Source organism: Nothoprocta perdicaria, unplaced genomic scaffold (assembly GCF_003342845.1).
Source record: "Nothoprocta perdicaria isolate Ctin4 unplaced genomic scaffold, notPer1 scaffold_275, whole genome shotgun sequence".
NCBI classification, from domain to species: Eukaryota; Metazoa; Chordata; class Aves; order Tinamiformes; family Tinamidae; genus Nothoprocta; species Nothoprocta perdicaria.
This window is the reverse complement of record NW_020455505.1, coordinates 466,471-490,371: the sequence shown is the minus strand read 5'-3', so window position 1 is coordinate 490,371 and position 23,901 is coordinate 466,471. Positions and strand designations below refer to the sequence as shown.

General features: G+C 44.9%; 2 protein-coding genes across 2 annotated transcripts; both read right to left on the bottom strand.

Moving 5' to 3' along the window:
• Window positions 1–1,216: 1,216 nt before the first annotated feature.
• On the bottom strand, window positions 1,217–4,734 carry PTS (6-pyruvoyltetrahydropterin synthase). Its single transcript, XM_026041034.1, has 6 exons — window positions 4,731–4,734; window positions 4,223–4,435; window positions 3,527–3,549; window positions 2,525–2,581; window positions 2,088–2,158; window positions 1,217–1,725 (listed from the first exon to the last, which is right to left on the bottom strand). The coding sequence occupies exons 1-6, from the start codon at window positions 4,732–4,734 to the stop codon at window positions 1,584–1,586; spliced, it is 510 nt and encodes a 169-aa protein (XP_025896819.1). The 3' UTR covers window positions 1,217–1,583.
• A 1,730-nt stretch (window positions 4,735–6,464) lies between these two features.
• Window positions 6,465–22,381, bottom strand: BCO2 (beta-carotene oxygenase 2). The gene is made up of 12 exons (XM_026041037.1): window positions 22,226–22,381; window positions 15,773–15,977; window positions 14,501–14,712; window positions 12,712–12,827; window positions 12,212–12,314; window positions 10,933–11,061; window positions 10,632–10,792; window positions 9,918–10,085; window positions 8,792–8,929; window positions 7,968–8,150; window positions 7,204–7,314; window positions 6,465–6,866 (listed from the first exon to the last, which is right to left on the bottom strand). The coding sequence occupies exons 1-12, from the start codon at window positions 22,332–22,334 to the stop codon at window positions 6,753–6,755; spliced, it is 1,749 nt and encodes a 582-aa protein (XP_025896822.1). The 5' UTR covers window positions 22,335–22,381; the 3' UTR covers window positions 6,465–6,752.
• Window positions 22,382–23,901: the final 1,520 nt, after the last annotated feature.

Here is a 23,901-nt window from a genome sequence, read left to right as displayed (position 1 = left end):
GTCATTTCTGGGGGGAAAGAACATGGGAAGGAAGGAGTGTGCTCCCTTCATTTGATGTACTGAGCACTCCCTACTTGGATGACACTAGAATGAATCAGCAGGCAGTTACTGTCCAGAGGATCCTGTTTAAGAGGAAGGGCATGAACCCCAATGCAAAGGTGGTTTCACTCTGTGGAGGAGGAAAAAAAAAAAAAAAAAAAAAAGAGGAAAAAAAAAAAAAAAAAAAAAAAAAAAGCAGGCTGGGAGGAACATCCCTCATAGCTAGCTGTTCCCTACATGCCCCGTTTAGAAGCTTACCCAGAAAGTCTGAGCAAAGATGGGTCAAGGTAGGACAAAATACAAGACTGTGGCCCACGTAAAGCAGCCACGGCTTAAGAGAAAGCACTCAAAATATTTTTTGGAACTATAAAACGTACTTTCCAGCCCAGTTGGTAGATACAGAGCAATAGTTTTTCCTCAGTGTGTAGCGAAGTGAGACCGGGGTTAACTATTAGGCAAGGTTCATTAAACCTTTAAAAATGCTGCCGTTTGCTATCACTATTCAGACACATAATAAAAAGGGGAATTATCACACTGGATGTCACTTTTTTTAATTATGTGCATTGCTAGCTTCCTGGTCCTACCTCCCAATTACTCTGACTCTCCTCCAGGACTTTGCTCATGATAAACAGAACAGCACACAGTACTACAACTTCTGCCTCTAGGTGGAGAAATTGATCTCGTGACCCTAAAAACAATTGCAGTTGTACAACTGTTCCCAAACTTGTTTTACATGCATTCTTCCGTCACTTAGCTTTCAGGGCATGCCTAGCATTTCAGGAATCTTTAGCATTATTTGGTTAGTATTCATATAAACACATCTCCCAACCTCAGCCCTTTGTAACAGTCTAAGCTAAACAGCTAAACTAACAGTTTGGCATCACTAGACTTGTCAAGGAGGCAGCTGGACACACCAATGACTGATTCATACGGTCTTCCTTCTATGAGATCTTTTCGGCATGGAGTTCTGATTATAAAAACACTAAGTAGCCCCTGATTGTGACAACAGGAGACCTACATGACTGCTTCCTCCAGAAAGGAAAAATGTTTATTCCTCTTCCTACAGAATTCATTAAAATTTCCTTAAGAGAAACATACCTGATCCATCTACTTGTGCCTACAAGCTTGTGAGTCTCTATTCAATCAGGAAAGAAAACAACACGCAACCTATTAAAAATCCATAAGTTAATCCAATATTTAATTAGGAAAATCAAAGCCTTTTCTGACTGCAAGAGATATACACTTTTCCAGACAATTTATCTACAGATAAAGCAGAAAGCTGCTTTATCTAACGTAGTACAACTACGGTTTTTACACCAGCTTGATGGTTGCACAAAACAGGAATGTCTTGGAAAAAAAGCAGAGAAATCAACAAATTCTGTGAACCTCTACTGCCAGATTGCTGCAAGAATTCTTGTAAAATAGCATTCTTGTCCTTACGAAATGCATAATCGATGTCTACATGTAAGAGACAATGTGCACAGGGCTGAAATAATTCACTGATGTGATTAGGCAGTGGGGTTTCTGGTCAATTGAGCTTAAGCTCACTTCTCAGAGATGGTTTCTTCTCCTTTGTACACGACAACATTCTGATCCGTTTCATACACTTTGACTTTATAAAGAGTCCCCATGGGCAGGAGCTTCTTGAGGTTTTCCCAGATGAACACTGCAACGTTCTCGGTGGTGCTAGGAGTGAAAGGAGAAGAGCAAAGGCATTTGACTAGACTGTACCTCGAACGGGCAGGATAAAGGCCAAGGGGAAGCATGCAGGCAGTGTTCACAGGATGACACGATGAAGGCAAGCAGGGCTGGAACCAGGGCCTGGGAGAAGTGCTGGTCTGCTAAGGGCTCCTTAGGTCCGAGGAAGCCGTACCCTCCAGGGTCCCAGAGGGGACCACAGCTGCCCCCACAGGCCCGGGCCCTGACGGCCACGGCGGGGACAGCCACGCACAAGGACACAGCTGCTTCAGAGGCTGATGCTTCAGCTGTAAGACTGACCCCAGAGACCATTCCCTGGCCCTGCAATCACAAGGGGTCCTATGGCCCACCTCACAACCTCAGCGAAGTAGGGCACATCCTTATCCAGGTTTTTGTGGTCAAGTGGCTCCATGATTGCCTCCTGTAGGCAGAGAACAGCAGTTAGCAACATCAGCAGCAACTAGCAACAGCAGTTAGCAACAGCAGTGAGGCTGTCCCAGCAGGGACAGTGTACTGGGGTTCAAATGACCAAGCATGTGAGTGCAGAAGAAGGCAAGAATATGATACGAAACGATAAGAGCCTTCCATCCACTTGTTAACTTCCTAGCAGGAGACACCATCCTGCCTGACATGACTACACAACTGCATTTAAGTCTGACATCGCTTCTTCTTCTTCTTCTTCTTCATTTCTTACATTATCAACTCAGGGACTCCACCCTCGTACTGAACAAACTGCTAACCTCTAACCACCTCTCACAGAGGATATCTGGGAAAGCAGCATTATTACCTGCATATATTCTTTCAGGTCTGTCAGGTTTAAAACCATTCCTGAGACTGGATCAATCTGCAGGAAAAACAGAGGAGAGCTCAGTAGCCTGGCTACGAGTCCTTATTAAAAGGTAGCCATGATCCAGTACAAATCAGACAGTGAATGAATATCTGTGCACTCAGGACATCTGACCCACAAGAGAAAAACGCCACCTTCCCCCAGGGAGCTCCAACTCTACCCTTTGATGTCCTCGGGGGCCAGACAGAGCACACAAATAACTCCAGTGGCTCTGCTGCCTCATAAAAGCCTACAGTAAGGAGAAAAAAAATCTCCAAAACAGCCTTCAAGCAATGATTTAGCACGACCTTAAGTGGGAATAGAGGCTTTTATATCTCTTGGTCAAATAATCAAATAGCCAAAAACTAACCTGAGCTCAGGGCATCCTCCATCCAGAGGAGGCAACAGCTCAAGAACAAAAGTAGGTTCTGCAAGTGACAGGGAGTTTCCGGAACGTGGAAGGAAAAGATTTTAAAATTTTGGATTCAGTTCTGAATACCACTCCATCCTTCAAACACTCCCCATTTCAATCTTTCCATTTCATAATGGAAACCCTACAAAAGTTGTTTGGGAAATACAAAAACCTAAGTGCTATCAAAACAACCCAGTCTGTAGAATACACAAGATAATGACGGGACAGAGGGTAAGAAGCAACTCTGAAAGCAGAAGTTCCTTTTGTACTTACAATAAAATACCCTGAGAAAACAGCAGAATCGGGGACTTAAATCTGGGACTTAAAACTCAGTCACCTGCAACCCCCTCTGTGAGATGCCGGGTCAAAAAGACAGTCTTCAGAAAATAAATGATTACGGAAAACCTTCTTCTACTGTGATATGTAGACAGCTTCCTCAAACACTGTGGGAAACCTAGCAGCTGAGCTGAAAGTCTGCAAGTTAGGAATTGTGGAATAAAGAGACATCTGTACCACTGCTCTGCAATAGAAAGAAACTCGATCACACTTACCTCTCCACGCACAGTGACTACAACTGGGAAAAAAAAAAAAAAAAAGGAAACATCAACTCATCAACTCATGTGTGTGGCACAAGGAACCTAAACGGTCAGGACAGGCAGCCCATACATCACTAATTCACCTGGACCAATGTGAGCATCCTCACACTTAGAAATGGGATCGGTTTTATAGAACGGTTATCCACTATATAAACTACCCACCCAGCTCCTAAAAGGAGACATTCTTCACGGTCTGATACCCAGCATGCCTCAACAACCACTTACAGTCTGCTACAGAGCAGCTTACTTCACAAATACCTGCTTGCTTTGCCCTTTGTACTGCAGATAAGAAGCTCTTGATCAGCAAAGTTTTCTGGACAAAACCAGAAAGCCAAAATGGTCTGAACTGGGTTGTGATTCTCCTCAGCAGTGATAGCTCCTTGGCCCGCTCTAGAACAGCTTTCCATCAAGTTCTGAAAGGAGGAACATGCTTCTGCTATGAGAAAATAAGTAGTTCGTATGCCTAACTGCCTTAAAATGCGGGACTGCAACCAGCCTTCCCCAGCAGAGCTGGGGGCTCTGCAGTAGAGGCTCGAGGGTAGCTACAGTACAGAGAGCCCCAAAGTGGCCTGTGCGCAGCAGAGATCTGCTTCTCCACGCAAGGGTGCACCTGCAAGCAGGTGCACAGCAGGGGCACTGTCCCGCCCTTACCTTTGTAGTTGTGCCCGTGCCCGTGGGGATTATTGCACTTCCCGAAGAGCTTCGCGTTCTCCTCGTCACTCAGCGCTTTGCTGCAGAGAACAACACGCCCGCACGTGCGTACGCGGGCGCCCACACGCGCATAGGGGCAGGCACACACGCGTGTGTGCACACATGTGCACGCACGCAGATACGGGCGGGCCCGCACGGGCGGGCGCGGCGCCGCTCACCTGTGCAGCCGGTGGCAGGCGCTGAAGGTGACGGCGCGGGAGAGGCGCGCAAGGCGCGCCTCCATCCGGGCCCTGGCGCGGCGGCCCGCAGCGCCCTCCGCGGGCCGGCCCGCACGCGGGGCCGGGCACGGGCCGGCGCGGACACCGCTGAGACGTGCACCGGAAAGCGCCCGAGCAGGGCCGCGCTGCGCACACAGCGTCAGCGCTCTCCGTGGGTGCCGGGAGCGGCGCAGGAGCCTCGTCCCGCAGGAGGGGGTGCTTCCAAAGCACATCCGAGCCCCCACACTTACGCATCGCCCTCCTGCCTGATTTTTCCTGCCTGAGTTTCAAGTTCTTCACATACACCCTTTTTGGGTTCATCCGGTTGGGGTGATGCTAATGGGCTGCAGTTTGGCTTGCCTTTGCTACTTCACGTAATGGCAACTGCGAGGTGGGCGCTTGCAAACACCCCACGGCACGTGGGTTGGCCTGCCCAAGCAGAGCTGGCCAGCTCTGAATGGACACGGCAAGCGTTTTGTGCAGCAACCCAAGGCGTGGTTCACACAGCAACGCTCACCTGGAAGGGCTGATAGCGCTGACCTAACTCCCACCCAGCAGGAACAGCGGAGCCCTGTCCGTGCTCCAGCACCGTGGTACCAGAGGAGCTATTGTACGGCTCCCGGGAACGCCCCGCACCCTTCCCGTACGCCCCATTTGCAGTGCTCTGATAGAGTAACCGCAGCCCTGCCCTGCACCAGGTACTGAGGAAGGGTACCCAGCCTGCGGCTTTCCTTTCTTTGCTGCCAAACTAAATCGGCTTCTGTTCTGTAAATGAGAGCACACATGTAACAACACTCAAAGAGCTCAATCAGGGGAGTCCACAAAGTGCAGGGATTTATAGAAAGCTTTGGGAGGGTGGGGGCCTAGGATTCCTCAGTGCTGCAAGGATTTGAATGGTACCTGGGCACCAAGAATAATCTGACACAGCTGCCACTTCTCCAGAATGGCAAAATCTCCAATCCTCAGGCAGGAGCTATGAAGTACTGTATTACAGAGCATGAGAAAATGCTCTGTAATTCAGTGCTCTGTAATTCAAATGCACTGTAGTTCTGAAGGCAGTGGTGCAGAGCCTGAGTGCACATGATGCAGGCAGGGCTAGGACTGTGCTGCTGATGTACAGCTTCATAAACATAGCAGACTTTGCACAGGAGGGCATCTCTCTCCGATTTCAGCATTGATCAACAGCCCTGGCTTGGGTGCATAGCTAGTTACAGTTAACAGAGGGTTGCACATGAGATTCTGATAGTTGCCTTGCCTTTTACCACCTCCCCAGGCAGAAAGGCTTAAAGAAAGCAGCAAAGGTAACAAGACTCTAGGAGCCTTTAGCCAGGGAGGCTCCTCGAGCTGACAGTGCAGGTCACACATTGGGCTGCCAGATGGAGCAGGCCAGGCAGCAGGAGGGCGAGACTGGACCACCATTCCCAAGAGATGGTTGCCATCTAGTGGGGCTTTGTGAGACCAGCTCTGGCCTGAGCCTCTCCTGCCTTCTCCCCATTCTGCACTCTGCAGCATGCGGTTACCGGACCACAATGAAATTCTGTATGTTCCACCCTGGTTACAGCAAGAGCAAGGCAGAGTGCATTAGCATTGTTAGAGCTGTAACAATGAATGCTGCGTAGGAGGGAGCATAGCAGAGATGTGTTTTGCCTCTCTACCAAATCACGTAAGCTAATAAAGCCTGGGTAAAGGTTATAGCCAACTTGTCTTGTGGCCTGGCAGGGAAGGGGCATAAGTCTAGCGAGGGCAAGGACAGGAAGGAACACCACTGTTCTATTTCAGGGTATGCTCGTGTAAAGAAAACAGCACTACGAATACAACTCGTATAACGCTTGGCTTCTACCCCCTTGATCGTCTTTATGTAGCAGGCGTGAAACAGTGTCCCTCTCTTAGGCTCAGATGCTACCAGTTTTTTATTCCATCTCCTTTATGCACTACAGACAAAGCACAGACACTGTTTGGCGTCTTCAGAGGTGGAAGGTACCAGAAGAAAGAAATGGTCATCTTAGTTTGTTTTCTCTTGCAAGCCTTATGAACAGCTGCTAATTGGCGTAGCAAATCAGCAAAATAAAACAGCAGGCTGCTAAAGTGATGGGGCTACTGTCTTCCTCAGAGGACATTTCAGATCCTTACAGTATATTATTTTAGCAGAACTTCAGAGGTTATGACAGAGAAGCAGTTCTTTCATCCAGGGTATAATGCAAAGGTAGAAGGAAAGAGAGGCTTATTTCTGAGCCAAATTGGGTCCTTGGTTAGAGGAGGCAGAGAGTTTTCTGTCAGTGTGAAGCAAAGATGCCGTGGAATCCATAAGGCATTTGCACAGGGACTTCTGCTCGCCCCAGTTCTCTGAAGGTCTCTGCATCCAAAACGAGTAGGAAGGTGCTTCGGTTCTGCAGGATGAAAACACAGTCAGAGTGAATGGCCAGGCTGTCCAACTCAAAGCATTTGCCCCACATATGGGAGCCTAAACATACTACCAGTCTGTAACACCAAAGGTAGACTTTACAGACCAAGACATTTAGTTTGGAGCACAACTGGTCCTATGTGTCACCCCAAAAATGCTGATGCTCCAAAGTATACTCCTATTTGAGGTTTGCCTGGCTCTGCACATACCTTGGGAAGCATGATGTGAGAATCCTAGGATGGCAGAGAGCCTCAAATCCAGTTTTATGGTTTTGCAAACATACCTAATACTACATGGCTCTGAAGAACTGGTAGAAATGTTACCTCAGTCGGGGAGACCACAACGGACAAGATGATCCCGCTGTCTTCTGCCATGGCATTAGGCACTGGCACAAACACGGGCTCTGATGGGTAGAATCCATCCTCTTGCCAAATCTGGCATAGCAACACAGAGATGTTCGTATTTGGCTACTAGAGTTAGTAGAGGCCCAAATTGGAGACCTCCTTGCAAAGCCACCCATGCATGCCCAGGCATCTGGGCTCCCCAAGAAACATGTAGTTGTCCTGATTATTAGCTTGACTACAGTAATATGCCAATTGCAGGCTTGTGACAGCATGCCCTTTTGTCAGGCATCTGCAAACAGGCAGTGCAAGGGCTGCCTGTTCATTTGCTCATTTGTGCCAGTCCAGGCATCAGCTACAAGTTTAGGGAAAAAAAAAAAATCCATCCTGAGTGGTGCACCTGTACACCACGGGAGGGTAGAGCAAGCTGTGCCCAGACAATGTAGAGGGAGAGGTGCCATGCAAGCAGAGAAGAGATCTATGGGCTGGTGCACCTAAGGGTGCCACCTGAGGCCATTGCTGCTGCTCTTACTGCAGACAGCTGTGGCATGAACCTCTGTGATGAAGGATGGCTGTCCTACTGCAAAGCAAGTACCCACTGTCAGAACTCTTCAAACAAAGGTGTCTTTCTGAAGAATTTTAACTCTTCCTGGCCTCTGGGAAAGTCTCAGCATGACACATCCTAGAGGCCAGTTCAATGGAATAACTTCCAGTATTCAAAAACAGATAGTCCAGCTTCATCTCACCTTGAATGTCTTGGTCTCAACATCAACCTTCAGCAAGGAATCTCCAACCAAATGCCGAAAGCCGCATCCGTAGAAGAAACGATACTTCCTACCATTGCACTGTGTGTAGTTTATCTGGGGGAACTCCAAGCCCCCAACATTTTCAAAGCCCTCTGGGTGGAGATTTTCATGTATGCACCTGACCTAGAGGAAGTACGCATTACAGGACAGTCAGTTTAGCTTTTACTTGACAAGGGAGCTGACCAGTCTTGCTAATGCTCTGCACAACCATTGTGGAGATCAGATGCTTGAGGCTGAGCCTGGCTATGCACTGAGCTAGCTTGAAGGGACAGTTCTGTATCCCTTGCTATTTCACACAGAGAACTTCTCCGAATTCTGGAAACTTAAAGGTTTGGTTTAATGGGAAGAGCTGAAACACAGGTATATCTATTTACCAGCAACTAAGGTTAAAAGCACTCGCTGAGATTACTCCAGCAATAGTGGCTAGAACATGCCTGAGGTAGCACATGTTCTATACCCTCCACAGCCACACCATAGGACTGTCGAGAGCCAAACGGAAAGGACAGTTCTGCACCCAGGTGAAAGTATGGACAATTTTGCAAACGAAGCTGAAGTCTGCCCAATTACAGCAAAGGTTAATAGCCTTCTTGGACAGTTTGGGTAATGCAGTATCTGTCCATGCTCTCTCGTCTTAGGGAAGGGGGTATGCTTTGTAGTATGTCACTAATTCCCTTTTAAGTAACAACCAAACTTTGCTTTCTTGGTAAACAAGGTCTGAAGAGATAACAGCCATAAATGCAATTCTAAAGCTTTAATATACACACCTTACCATCTGCATCTTTCACAGCTCTTGCTGATGTGTAAGACAGAGGGTTCAGATTTTTTCCCACAGGTGTGTCTGCACTCACATGCAGCGGGAGAACAAAGCGGCGAGGAAAGGCTCGGGGTATTGAGTTATAAACCTATCAGAGAGACAAAGTTAAGGGAATGGAGAGAGAAAGGGGAAAAAAAAAGAAGAAAAAAAAAAAAAGGAATAACCTGTCTAACTTAGTGCCCTTTGGGTGACAATCTCGAAGTTTCAGACCTTTCTCCCACTTCTCATTCTCCTTCTATTACATGTTTTACCAGTTTCTTTTAGGAGCTCCCCTTGTCCCAGAACTTTGTAACAAAACACAAAAGGCTGTCAGTAAATGGGTCAGCATTGCTTTCACAGTAGTAATTGTTGAGTTCAGTCCAGAGATCACTCTGTAGCACCCCTGAAGCAATATTTTATTCAGTGAGGACAGACAGACTTAATGAGGTTTTTTTTATGGTTTGTCCTCGCATACCCCACTGGCTATCTGGCCTAGGCCTCTCTTGTCCAATGGAGAGCACAAGCTAATAGGGAGATTACATAAAACAGGACGTCAGCAGCAGCACTGATCAAGCAGAGAGGTACCCCTGCTAAACCCCATGGCTGTTGAGTAGTAGTCCCACTTTGGCAGGCTGAGGCTGAGCCAAGCATATTATTTTAAATGATCCCATCAGCACTGAAGCTGTATTGAAGCCCAGTTTAGAAGAAACTTTCATGGTTCCAATGATTAAACTGTCTAACTAAAATAGGTGTCAGGGACTCTGCTCTGGTGTTTTTGGTTGCTTCAGTTGATGACTCACTAGTTAACCACAAAGCTATTTCAAACTTGTATGTTCATCTTGGAAACCATATTTAAAACTTTTGTGTTTTATGTAGCCACAGTAAGATGCTTTAGGAACTTGGCCAGATAAAACATTTAGTCACTAAACAAAATGACTAAGCATGAATGGGAGAAAATAGACAAATCAGGTTCAGACATGCCTTAGCTTTCTGATGCAGAGAAAATCTGAAATGACTTGCACTCATGTCTGGTGACAGATAAGTAACTTGTCTGATGGGGAACCCTATCAGACCCTTGACACAAGCAGATATCTTACCTGATCTAGGCCTTCCCCAGTCCTCCGCAGATTCTGAAGTTTATAAGTGGCCAGTGCTGTCCCACTATCCTGACAGCACAGGTCAACGACTACACAGCCATGATCTTCAAAGGCATTGATTTGATGGAAAGTAACAAAGGGCTTAGTATACCACTGTCCTGGCAGCACCTACAGTAATAAAAGAGAACGTCTGACTTGCTCTGTCAAAAGATCCAAGCTTATCTCAAAAGAGTTTTCTCATCCATATTTCACTCTCCCTATCACTCCTTTGCATTTGTCTTCTCTCTTTGAGTCCCTTAAGAAAGGCGACTTGAAGACAGTACATCTCGTAAAGACAAGCCAAGATATTAACAAGCACAAAATAGACCCCACTGAATCACAACTTGGTCCCTAGAGCATCATTCTTACCCTTTTATTGACAGTAGCCTTTGGGAACTGCATGTCAGTTCCCTGTGCTGCAATCCCAGGAGCCTCAAACCACTTAGTGCTATCTGTGCTTCCAGGGTTGACAAAGAGATTAAACAACAGAGCAGAAAAATGCATGAAGCCATCCCACTTGCAATAAGCTTACACTCATCTTCATAAAAGTTATATTGCAGTAGCTCCTGCATTGATTCATATAGCCAGCTGTGGCTGTCACCTAGCACTCTTCTCCTGGGATCTAAAATCCCAGCTACAGTTGCACAGCTGCTGGAAAGACCAAGATCCACCTACCTCCCCTGTGTGTTTATTCACCACATGGAAGTAGGTGTTGTACTGAGGCTCCCAGGTTATCCCTTCAGCAATGGCCTTCCCGCGAAGCTTGGAAGTGATAATCTGCAGGAGATTCAGCTTAATTGGTTGCTCTACAAAGATGATGTAGTTTTTGCTCATTCCTGAAAAGGCAGGGAGGGAGGTATTGGAGTATTATGCAAATGCAACATTACAAAAAAAATGGGGGCAGAGAGTAGTGAACAGCCCTTTCTGCCTCAAAGTAGCCTAACTCCAAGAAGTATGAGAAAGAAAATATTCCTACCAAAGCTGTGATAATAGGACGGTTTCATCTTATCCTTTGGAGCAATGGAGCACAGCACTTTTGCTCCCTGTAACAGGTCACTGCAGTTTGACTTTTGTGGAGGGATCTGAATGATATTATACCTCGACCCTGGAAAGAAGAAAGTATGTTCATTCATACCGAGTTGCGAGACTACCAACATTCATGAAACTAAAGTCAATTCTGTTTCTTTCTGTTTGTCTAGCAGACTAGGAAGCAGAGTCATGACGGTACAGAGCAGAAAACAAGCTGGCTATCTCAAGTCATTCTAAAATCCACAGAGAATGACTGGGACACACACACACACACACACAAACACAAACACAGACACTGCAGTGCATTCATTGCCTATAGTTCAAGTATCTTATAACAGGACTAGGAAGAAAAGCAATTTACCAAATTCATGGCTTGTGTATCAAAGGAAATGAGAACTCGGAGTCTAGCAAAGACTGATACTCTTCTACTAACCCTAAGCATATGGGCAGGAATGAATGGCACGTTTGAATAATAGTTTATCATTTAGTCTCTCCAACTGAAAAGGGCATGTACTGTAAAGGAAAATAACACTAAAGCCAAAAGGAAATGAAAACAGCAAGAACAGAAAAAAAAATATCAGAAGTGGGGAACTATTCAGTGAACTAGAACAGCCTGAGGAACAAAGGGGAATGACTGTTTTCATAGGCCTTAGGGACCCAGAAGAGAGGCTTTTCATCTAATGAGGGTGAACAGTAGTTCTCAGCAACCATATAGATATAACCAGGTCAGATCTAGCAGTAATCTGCATAATTTGGGAAAGAAAGCTGTTCCACAAAATTCTGCTTTACTGCAAGATACCCGATTTACTGTCGTAACTGTCACTTCTCTCCTATATAACCACTAATTGTTCTTATCAGAAGACCGCGTTAATGAAAAGCTTGTGGCCAGTGTCAGAATTCAGTGCTGGATTAGGGCTTCTTTAGAAATCATTCTTTTCTGTTAAAGCTTGGGAGGGCAAGGAAGGGAACCCACTGATGATTTTGAGGCCAAATTACTTGGAAGTGAGAGGTATGAAATAACCCAGCTGCAGAGGAAGTCAAAAGCACCTGATGGGGTAGACTGATACTCTGACATAAGACTTTTTGTCATGATTTTGTCACCATTTTGTGATCATGACTTGCTCATCAATTTCAAGATCTCTTGAAATTCTGAATACTGGAATTCCTTCAAGAATTGCCCCTTGAAGCAGCATGAAGTAGCCTGTCCAGTCTGCCCACAATCTTACCATGTTTCCCATAGGAATTGCCCATGTTGTATGCTGTTCCATCAGACTCATAATGAGGATGGGCAGTGGCCCCATTCACTGCAACAAATTTGCTCCAGTCCACCTGCAAATCACCAAAAGATAGCATTGGGAACACAGATTTAAAGGTCAGTGGTACTAGCAATTTCTTCCTGTACGCTCTTACCTCTCACATACAGGCAGCTGCAGGCAAGTCCAGACAAGTAGCAAGTGCGCTGGAAGAATGCCAGCTTTACTCAAACCGAGCACATTTGTCTCTCTCCTTGCCTGCTATTAACAGACCATGACTGCATCTTCGTTTGAGAGCTGCCTTATTGCTGATAGATTTTTCAGGTACTCAAGCAAATCACAAATTGCTGCACTGATCATTATTTTCTGGAACCCATGCTCCCTCCTCACCTCACAAGTTACTGAGACTCTCTTAGCAACAGCAGAGAATCATCTCCTGTACCATAACCCCCCTTAATGCCACCCATCCTCACCTTCTCCTTTGTTTCAAGCGTTTCTGGGTCAACTTTGTGCATGAAAATATTCTCATTGCTGACATAGTAGTCTCCTTTATATATAACGTAATTCACACAGGCATTGTCGCTCGGCTCTGAAACAAAACACAAGAGTTGCACACAGCTTTATTTAAGCTCGGGTCACATTACAACAAGTTAGACATGTTTAAACAAATAAACCCATTTGCAATGACACTAATCCCTCTGTGCTCGATTAGAAATATCTCACTAATCTACAAAGACACTCAGGAAACTGTCTGCACAGGTGAGTCAGGGATAAAAGCAAAAGGACTTGTTCTTGCTGCACATCTTTCTCAGCTCAGTGATTTTTTCTTTTTTTTTTTTTTTTTTTTGGTCCTAAAGAACATATTATAACACCTGGAACTTTGAACTAAAGGTGACAATTGCTGGATACAGTTAAAGTGTCTTTCACCAAAAGGCCAGACAATGCTGCTGGTACTCAACAGTAAAAGCAAAAGAGCAAGGGCTCTGAGGCAGTTGATGAGGCAGGTCACTGATAATAACACGACCTTGTGATAGGGCAAAATAATCTAAAGATCATACAAACACTGATTAAACAGCACAAAAGTGCAAAGCTGCAACCTGCAAGTTTGCTCAAATTTCTTCAGTGATGGGAGGCTTTTCTACCCCAGAGAGGCGATCTCTTTGTGGCTGGTTGCACTCAGTCATTGAAGCATGTAGAGGCCAGACTCAGCTGCTGTTTGTGCTCTTTGTTTCCTCCGGATCGCTTCAGCCACAGTGTTGCCTGGGTGCCAAACTCCAGCAGTACGAAAAGCAGTCTAGTTTTAAGTAGTTCTGTGGCTGTTTAATGTGAATGCTAAGGCTTGGTCAAAGTTGCTGGTTAGCTCAAAAGCCAGCATCCACCCGTCAGCCACATAACTCATCCTAAAGATGAGATTTTAGTATTGCTTCTTACCAGATCTGGAAACCTTCTGCAGAGCTCAAAGTGGGCCCAAACAATTCCATAACTGAGCTGTTCACTTCTATATATTCGACAAAGACATACTTGGGCCTATCTTTTAGGTCTGTTCTGATTGTACTGCAAGGTACTTCGCCTCGAATTAAGTCCATTTCCTACCTGATGTACACAGCATCCTTCATTTAATAATGCTTCCATTCCTGTGCAATATTCTCTGTCACCTTTCTCATACCACATCCTGCACCTTAGTACAGGAAGGAAGGATTAGCCCACTTAACCTACAAGCTTAGAAAGGCAAGGTGTTTTAAGGGCAGGACTGTGTCTCAGGAAGAATAACAGACTGTAATGCTCATTACCAGGACTGTACAGGGTGTTCTCTGAAGAATGATTTCTGTTGGCAGTTTATATCTCACTGTGGAATCAAGTGAACCCAATGTGTCTGCAAGCCAAATATTTGCATTGGGGTTTTCAGCAGGATAAGTGTCAAGTGGATTTGGACATCAAGATCTCCTAAACTGCTTCTGGCACTAAGAGGACCACCAGCCTCTCTGCAAGTCAACCCCATACACAAAGATTCTTTTTCCAAGGCAAAAACTACATCTGATTTAGGATGAAAACATTAAGTGGTACTAACACCTCTCCCACTGACTTTGACACCAACTTGGTAGTGCTTTTGTCAGTGTTGCTCCTCCAAAGGCAGATCTTCTGAGCAAAATCATGGGCTCAGAGTCAGCCTACACGACTTCCCCACAAACCACCCCTCAGACCTAGCCACAAGTTCCTCAAGAAAATTGCGAAACATTACTTATTGCTTAGAAACCCTCTTACGTGGCATCTCAAAGCGTGACACGAAGCGCCCAAAGATACTCTTGCACGGGTCTGGCATTGCCAGCGTCCCAAATTCTGAGGCCACGATGCGGTTGTTCTGGCTGTTCATCAGGTACGAGCTGCTCTGCAGGAACTTGCTCCTGTATGTCACTGTGCCATTCTTTAACTGGAACTGATGCAGCAGGGCCATGCCGTCAAACCAGTGATTGAATCTTCAAGCACAGAAAAATAAAAGAACAAGAGCTGGGTCTGACAGTCTCTTCTGCCACATGTTCCATCCTTGGGGTTTGTTGTTGTTGTTTGCAACAAGCTAACTCACAGGTCCCCTGAGCACTAGCATACATAGCGTTGCAATGCGCCTAAGAAAGCCTGTAAATCAAGTGAAACGAGTCAAATACCTCTACAGTTGCAAGCCTGGGGCCTGAGGTTCATCATCGACTTTCACTAAGAAAAATTTTTAAAGTGTATTTTTTTAAAGTTAAGGACTTTTGAGAATGCTAGGCATGAACTTTGGAGGATAGTAATCTGCACTAAGCTAATCATTCCACAGATTTCATCACCAGGAATAGAAATTGTGCTTTACTGCACTAAAAGAAGAGAAGTTACTACTGAAAACCCAATTGCATAGACATAACTATTAGCTCTCTGCTATTTGAAAGATGCCATTCTCCCCCAAAATGGAAAAAAAAACTCCAAAATAAAACCCCTAAGACTTGAAGAAAAATCTCAAGTTCTATCCATGGAAATATGTTGAAATGATGACCTTTAGCCAGTTGTTGTCCTCAGCTTTGCGGAAAGATCTACGTTTGTCAGCTTGGCAGATCTCAAGTTGGGCGGTGGCTGTCTTCTTGAAATATTAAATCAAATCTATCTTTTTTTAAAAAAATCATGCAATTAATCCTGATTTAATATGGTTGCTTTAACATCTTTGATTTCTGAGTCAACTTTACAAATGAACTTTCATTAAAGGTATAGGACTAGGAATCTCTATGCTCTGACCCCTCACTACATGATTTTGACAACGTTGCAGTCTCTCCATGACTAAGACTCCAACCTTAACAGTTCTTGAAAGAAGGATAACATAAGCATTTCCTCCTCACCTGACTTAAAAAGAACCCACAAGATGCTCTAAACAGCTGTGAGCCTTTTTTTTTTTTTTTTTTTTTTTTTTTTTTTTTTGGAAGGGGAGCGGTAAAGAGAAGGGGATTTCCTTTATATTTAACCAGTGCTCAGACCAGAATCACTTGACAGACCCACCAAACCCACACTTACTTCTCCTCACCAAACTCAAATTTTCCAGGCCCATTCCTCAGAAGATTGCCATTAATCCATTTGGGAATATATCCTTTGATTTTTGTTGGGATGGGCTGAGGAGTCTCTTCTACTGTCTGCATTAAGGGTGAGATGCATTGCAAGCCTCTGTGGCGGTGGAAGGTGATCTGCCCCTTTGCTGGTCTTGATGGGGAAGTCTTGAGATCTGCAAAGAAAGCAGCAAAAGCACCTTCACTGGAAGCAATTTTCATTGGAATGAAGAGAATTGCTACAGCTCAAGCCTGGATGCCCACGACTGGCATTCAGTAGGCAGCCAAGCTACCCTGCATCTATATTAACACTAGACTCTGCTCCCATAATACCCCTCATGTCAACAGGGAGCTGAAAATCCAGTGGATTTAACGCTACTGCAGCTAATCCATTAGAGACACCTGTTCTGCAGTCCGAAGGAGATAATAAGAGGTACAATGATAGGAAAGGAATGAACTTCTCTTTTAACTAAAGGAAGCCTACAATTAGAATGTATTGAAATAAGCAAGTAACAGAAGATGGGAATGTTTGTTATTAGAACCTGGAAAGTTACAGAATAATCTGTTGCAAAGAGGAATGACGCATAGTAATGTTGAGGAGGAACCCTAAAATAAAAAAAAAAAATAAATAAAATAAAATAAAAAAGGAAGGAGGGAGGGAGGGGACGGAGGGACAAAGAGAGGTAGAATCCTCTGCTGAGCCAAACAACCAGCTTCCCTGTCCATATTGCAAAGTATTTTCCAGGAAAGGATTGGGAGAGTCACTGAGAAGAACATCCTAGAGGTGTTCCAGTACCTCTAGGTCCAGACCAGCTGTAACTGCAGGGAGAGCTCTGGCTAGTTGGCAGCACCCGAAATGCAGTAAAGAGGAAGTGCACAGACTATTGAAAGGTGCGCAGGACAGTTCTGTGCACAGAGAGGTGCACAGAGACTGACCTCACACTTTAAGAGCAGAAGAGAAGACATTTAGCACATTTACCTAGCAAATACAGACTAGAGAATCAAGGAAGCACAAAGTGAAGGGAACAAGCACACTCTTGGTTATGGGCTCCAGGCACCTGGCTTGCAAAGCCTTCTCAACACAGGGACAGTTTCAGCAATAGGTTCAGCTGCAAAGGTCGGCTTACCTGCAGGGGCTGTCATCTTCCTTCCAACACTAGCACCTCCTCAGCTACCAAGGCTCCATGGTGCAGTTCAGAGGAGTTCCTCAGCTACCTTACCGCATCCTTATCGTAAGGCTGTTCAGCTCTGAACTAAACTGGAGCTGACTAAGATGCAGCAGTAATTAAAAGAGCTGGGATTATAGAAACCTATTCCTAAACTTAGCATAGACAAGACCAGACACTAAAGAAATCTCAGATTAATACTGAGCACCCTTCCAGGGATGCAGGAATTTCTTCAGTCTACACCAGTCACTTTCACCGCAGCAGACACTTCCACTAGCCTACCTTCTTTAATCCAGGTGATTAAGTGAAACTGCTGCACAGTTTGTCTATGAGCCTCTGAAATGACATATTCAAGCCTACAAAGAAAATCTTTTATTCCAGAACAAGAGAGTACTTTAGAAGTAATTGTGTTGGCATACAGTATTTGTCTTAGCTTGCTTCTTTAAATCAGCCAAAGACAGATGGAGTTCTGGGCAGACAGAGGAGTAAATTGCAAGATCCCTTTATTGTAGTTCTCCAGCTTGCCAATCCTCAAATCCTTCTTAGATCTCTAGTTAGCTAGATAAAGAATTCAGGCTGCAGGGCTAAAGCAATTAACCTGCAACTACCAACATCCTCTCCCTCTTAAAATTCAATTAAGTTCTAATTAAATCCCATATGAAGCACTCAATCTTATCCTTATGTTATTGTCCCATAATAGTTCCTTAGACGTAAATAAACAGGCTTTTCATATCCACTGATACCTGGCAGGCTTACTGATGGCCACCAGCGTTTGGAGATGTGCTGCCTAAGCAGTCTGTGATAAAGCCTGTAAAGGTATAAAATACGCAGAGAAACAAAAGAGATAAATTTTTGCCTTCAAGTGGAAATAAGGATGGCATGACGAAGAAGGCATCACAGGGGAAAAGAAAGAGAGAGAGAGAGAGAGAAGCACACCACATTTTGCTAAGAACAGCACAAGTACAAATGAGAATTGAGAGAAATGCTTCATAAAAGAGCCAAACAGAGAACTGGAAAAGACCTCTTCAGTCATCTACTAGCAGCTTCCTGTCCCAGAAAGCCGTATGTATGAGCGCGATGTTAAAACTTGCTGGGTTTCCTGGAACTTCTTCTTTCTTTGGGTGACTCTCAGAGTGCATTGCTCAAATGAATGGAAAAAAAATCCTTCTAACTTGCAGAAGGAATTTGTTCACAAAAGAGCTTATTGTCCCGTTCTTGTGTCAGCACTGATTTTTGGCTTGCATAGTTCTCCCTCACTTGTGTTTACTCCAGGCTGTATTTATAGTCAGCAATCATATCTCTTTCTAAGCAAGACAAGCCAAGCTTTTAGTCTTCTTTCAGCTATGATAGGCTTTCCATTTCCCCAATAATCTTAATAATCTTTCCTGAAGTCCGATTTAATTAGAATTCACTGCTCTTGAACTTGGATAGCCACAACCATTCAAAAGGTTTCAAGCTATTTCTGAGAAAGAACAGAAGCAGGCTACGTTCAACGAGAATACATCCGTTATTGTCTTGTTGTTATATCACACCAGAAAAAGGAACAAGTCATACCAGCACAGCAATATAATATGATGTCTTTCCTGCTGATAAGTGCTCACAGGCTGAACATCCTGACAATAAAATATTCAAAATATAGTCAACTCATGATACCCAGACCAGCCGTAAGTTTTTAGAAATACGATCAGTATTATACTGGTGTTTATATATACGACCGGTATATATATATAGTGTATATATGTGTGTGTGTGTATATATATATATATATGTGTGTGTGTATATATATATATATATATATACACACACCGGTCATATATAGTATATATACGTGTGTGTGTGTGTGTGTGTGTGTGTGTGTGTATAAAAATATATATGTGCAGCTCACTCTTCCCTGTCAGCTGAGGAAAAACTTGTATTTGTTCCAAAAACACAAAATGCTGCAGCCTACATGCTAGACAATACACTGCAAAATTAACACAAAGGAGTCACCAACTTGTGAGTCACTTGTGAGTCAATCACTGCATTTAAAGTAACCATACATACCACAGCTGCACCAGGCGTTTCACCTCCGTTGAAAAAAAAACTAAAACTCCATCAGGTTCACAGTCCAAATTTACTCATAGCTTAAGTTCTAAAAACTGTTATAATTATCTGTTTCTACTCAGAAAATACACAACTGTAAAACAAACACTTCCACTTTCGAAGGCCTCTTTGTGCGCTAATAAAGGCATGTGCATCATCTTAAGATCAGAAGTCAGTCCTAAAACTCTAAATTCTCATAATGTCTACTTACCCAAAAAGACACCAAAAGAGTAAAGAGTGCTTTTAAATGTTGAGCTAAATTGAAGTACTTGACTGCTAATGCTGAGACGCAGCTTCTCCTATTTAAGAGGCAGACCTATAGCAGCTCTGGCTGCACTCTGGAGTAAAAGAATTCATGCAAGCAGCCACCTACAGCCTCTGCAGTCTCAGTGGGGCTTATTATATTCACCTGAGCATAATGCCTTAAAATCAGCACAAGGTTACAATATATCTTGAAGACCTGGGATGTACTGAGATCTCATCTCTGGACTACAATTTCCATTTTACATAAAATGCTGCAAAATAATTTTAAGGTCTCAACTTCCTTTGGCTCATCATAGCAGAAGCAATACCAAATGTAGCGCTGTAGTTTCTCCCCTAATCTTTTCTCAAAATGGAAAGCTATTACTACAGAATTACTGCAGTCTGACATCTGTTTGAACAGAGTTTAATTCTCTGCTCATGCACGGCTTCCAGGAGCCACATGCCACAATTTCTCTGCCTCTCGACCTAAAGATATAATTACTTAGCAGCATTAATTACTTTTATCCAGAAAGAGAGCAACAGATAAGGATATTTGAAAAGCTTTCTGTTCAAAAGAACTGCTGAACGTGCTTTGGGTACAGTAGCAATGAGTTAGACATCAAATTGCACTGCAGTAAGAATGGGTGTGACAAAAACAGCTGAAGACCATCTGGGAAAGGCCCAAAAGCTATTTGCTAGCCGTGGAATTCATTTGATGAAGCAAACCCACATTGGTTTTAGCCCACACGTTCAACTCCGAGGTACACCACCTACATTTGTCTCCATTTGCAACTGCATAATTCAAGCGTTTGACTCAAGAGGACATGCAGGACCAGATTTAATGGCAGACGTGATAAACAAAAGTGCTCACAGCAGGGACTCTTCAAGCAGGGAGAGGGAAGCAAGAGTTCTGGCTCCCCCGATGATTCACAAATGCAAGTTAGCCACTCAGCTGAGCTGGGAACCTTCTAGTGCAAGCTACGTGCCACTTCCCAGTCCCTGTAAATCACAGGGCCAGAAGAACAGGGCATCAAACCACACTGCCCTCCCTCTCAGGAAGAGCTGAGCGGTAACGGGTTTGGTGGTGGTCTTCTGTCACACTGACTCTAGCTTGGCTCCCCCAGCCGTCCCCAGGGCTGGAGCCTTCAAGCTCACCTGAGTGTCCCACACTGACTTCTGAACAGAAGCTGCTGCTCCTGTCCTGCAGCCGCAGCGAAGACACCATGCTCGGCTCCTTAGCCCTTCTAGCCTGCTCGTTTCCTATTGCAAGTGAGCCGCGTCCTGGCTAATGGGCAGAGGAACAGAAAAGAATATGGAAGGAAAGGGAGAACACGGGGAGAAGGAATGGAGAAGAGGAAGGAGAGGCATGTCAAAGGGAGATGGGACCTGTGGCTTTTCTCTCTTATAACAAGGGAGCTGTACATTTTGGACATCAATTGATTCCCCAAACACACCTCTAGAAGTTGATCTGCACTTGGGTATTTTTGATGGCATGAGAAAAGTGCAATGAATTTGATTACACTTTCCTGAATTCTAATGAATTCATTAAATTATGAATTACACAATCCAATCCAGTGTTCAAAGACCCTGTGAAGGACTGGTAAGCTATCAAAATTCAGTCAGGGTCATAGAAAAGACAGCAGATAGAGCAGATGTTTTTTTCAGACTTCTGTTTTCATTATCACTGTTCTCATTATTCAACTGGCCACACAAATAATAGGCTGTGTGGGGGATGTCTTTTATTTGTGGTTCATTACTCACACCGATCAACCAATATTTCCAACAACACCACACTAAAAATCAGAGAAGATCTGCATTTTCCATCACGATATAAAGAACAAGGCAGGGAAATTTTAGGCTCTTCATATCTACAAATCAAGAAACCCAGCTCTTCAAATTCCTTTGCATTTCATCATCAGAGGCAATCAAAGTATAACAACAAAGGTAGGATGCCAGAGAATTTAGTGGAGATTCCCAGCTTAAGCAGGAGTAGGTTTGCAGTCTGCTAAGGGCACAGAATGTCATACACCTACATAAATAAGGCATATTTCCCCCAGCACCAAAGTATTTTATCACGCCCTGAAATACTAATAGGTTATTCAACATAACATTCAAAAAGCTAGACATAGTATTTGCCCTTTAGTTTGTATTAAATAGCCTGTCTCTAATATGCCTCGCATCTCGCAGCACTGGCTGGTGGTATGGCTACTCTGCTATGCCTAGCACCAACTTTGGAACAAATCTGGTTAAAAAGCAACTTTCTGGACTGTTCTGAAGTTTCTGTCTGCGGCTATGCACTGCTGGCTCAAGAAGGCAGGCTCAAGAACTCCTCAGGTCCTTGGATGCTGCCAAAGCCATCCTTCGATGCCGGGGGCTGGGGGGAGAAACTGAAAGAGATTTGGGTGAATTAAGTCCCAATCTTTACTGCTTCCCCAGTTTGTGAAAGGAGGTCCCCACTGCCCTGGAAAGAAAAAGCAGCACATCAAATTGTGCAACAATGGAACAAATTGCTGAGCCGTGCAAGGATGAAATCCCCTGCGGTAGTTTCCCACTTTCAGATCATTCAGATCAAAGCTCCAGTGATGCTGCTGCTCCAGACAATCCTGGCCCTCTCACTGCCCCCGTGCATGTTTCCCAACAGGCTCCACACAGAGAAAATCTGCTGCCTGCTGATTTTCCAGCACAAAGCCATCAGTATCTGCTCATAATCTGAGCGAACCTGTGCAGCGCACTCATCTCTCCTGTTTACTTCTCTGATAAGCAACAGAATTTCTGACTTCAAACAAACGCTTTGGTTTAATTCCTATTCTGTGATTATTAGAAATAAAATTGCTCCACCGACCTGTGCCAGCAGCAGTTCTGAAAAGCAGGGAAGCAGAAAACCCCTTTCCAGGACGATCGAATAGAAGGATTTCTTTGCTTATTCATTTTACCTGGAATTAATTGCATCAAGGAGCAGAGGAAATGCCACAAATTAGCAAGCAGGAGCCAGAGAGCAGACGGAAGGGCTTTGGAAAACATGTTCCGCCGCGAAGAAGGCATCGGATCCGAGATGGCCTGGCAAAGGTACTGCTGCCAGGAGAGCAGTGTGCGGCGCGCACAGATGGGGCTGTCGGCGAAGGCCGACTGACGGCCTCGTTTCAGAATAAAAGCCGGGCAGGCGGTGCGAGCGCGGCAGGGCGCAGCGGCTCTCAGGGCACTGCGGCTCGCAGGGCGCAGGCTGCCACAGCCGCGCGCGGCCCGGCCTGGCGGGCGGTTTGCACTGCCGGCGGCCACGGCACGAACCGCTGCGGGGCCGAGAGCCGCGCCGGCTGCCCAGGGCAGCAGCGGCACCGGCCATCAGCGCCCAGGTGCTCCCGCGCGGCCGCACGGGCCTCTCCCCAAGAGTCGCGCACGGGGCTCGCGGTGTGCACAACATTAGACCAGTTGTATTGTTCACACTCCTCTCCCCCCCTCACAGGAGCCAAGGATTTCTACACAGACATATTCAGATCTTGATAGCAGTTGAAGACTTGGCATTTCTTAAGCATTTCCATCTCCAAAGGGGTTTTCTTTTTAAATGTTAACCCAGAAATTGTTCTAACTTTTCATGCTTAGGGACTGAGCACCTGAAACCACGAGTCAGTTAAAGCGTACACCGCTAAATGTTTGTTTCACCACTGCCAAGCATCACGCCGTGCCCATGGTGGGTTTTTTTTTTTTTGGAATTTTAGCATGTTCTCAGATCAGCCCTTCAGTTTACTGAAGCTCCCTTGACTAGATAACTAGGCAATTCAAAGACAAAACCAAAAGGTTCTAAGATCAGCAAGACTGAATGCTGCCATGTTCTCGAATGAGTTTCATCGGGCTCAAGCACATACATCAGCTAAATATTCCAGCTGTCCTTCTCATGCTATGACCCACATTTTCACATACTTGCCGAGGGGCAGTTTTCTTTTAAATAAACAGTCCCCGTTAACCATGTGGAGGGGGAAGACATCGCCCTGAGTGCCTCAGCCTTCCCTGCATCATCTGTTATTCTGCATATTTCAGTTTTGCACAATGCATGGAAAGCGAGAGGAAGTTTGTCAGCATTTGCATTTTCAGAACTGCAGAGGCACTCACAGCAAGCTCAATAACACAAGAGTCTCGCTGCCAAAAATCCCCTAGACCTCAGGAATGGCACAACTTTGTCTTGGAGAAGGGTGTGCTGTTTTTTAAGGTCCATTTACACTCGCTTACTGATCTTAGTTTGCTGTTAATTTACTAAGGCACTGCAGCTTAAACAACAAGAGGGAGAAGCTTAAAGGGGACGTAGTTACCAGCTGAGCTTTACTGATCAGATTTGGCAGCTTTAAAGCCACTTAATTTTCAGTTCAAACCTCCCTCATTAAAACTGGAAAGGGGATAGTGATGGGATAAGTGGCACTTGGATTCCATGGATAGCTCATCCTCATGACAGAATGAAAGAGCTGCTAGGTTCCTTTCAGATGATGAGAGTAAGCAACTTGGTTCTGTTTCTCTCAGTAAATACTGCAATACCCAAGAGACGTGAGCAAGGCACAAACATCCTTATTGATCCCGCTAAATGGGAAAACAGCCAAACCCTATTTGAAATGGTCCAGAAGAA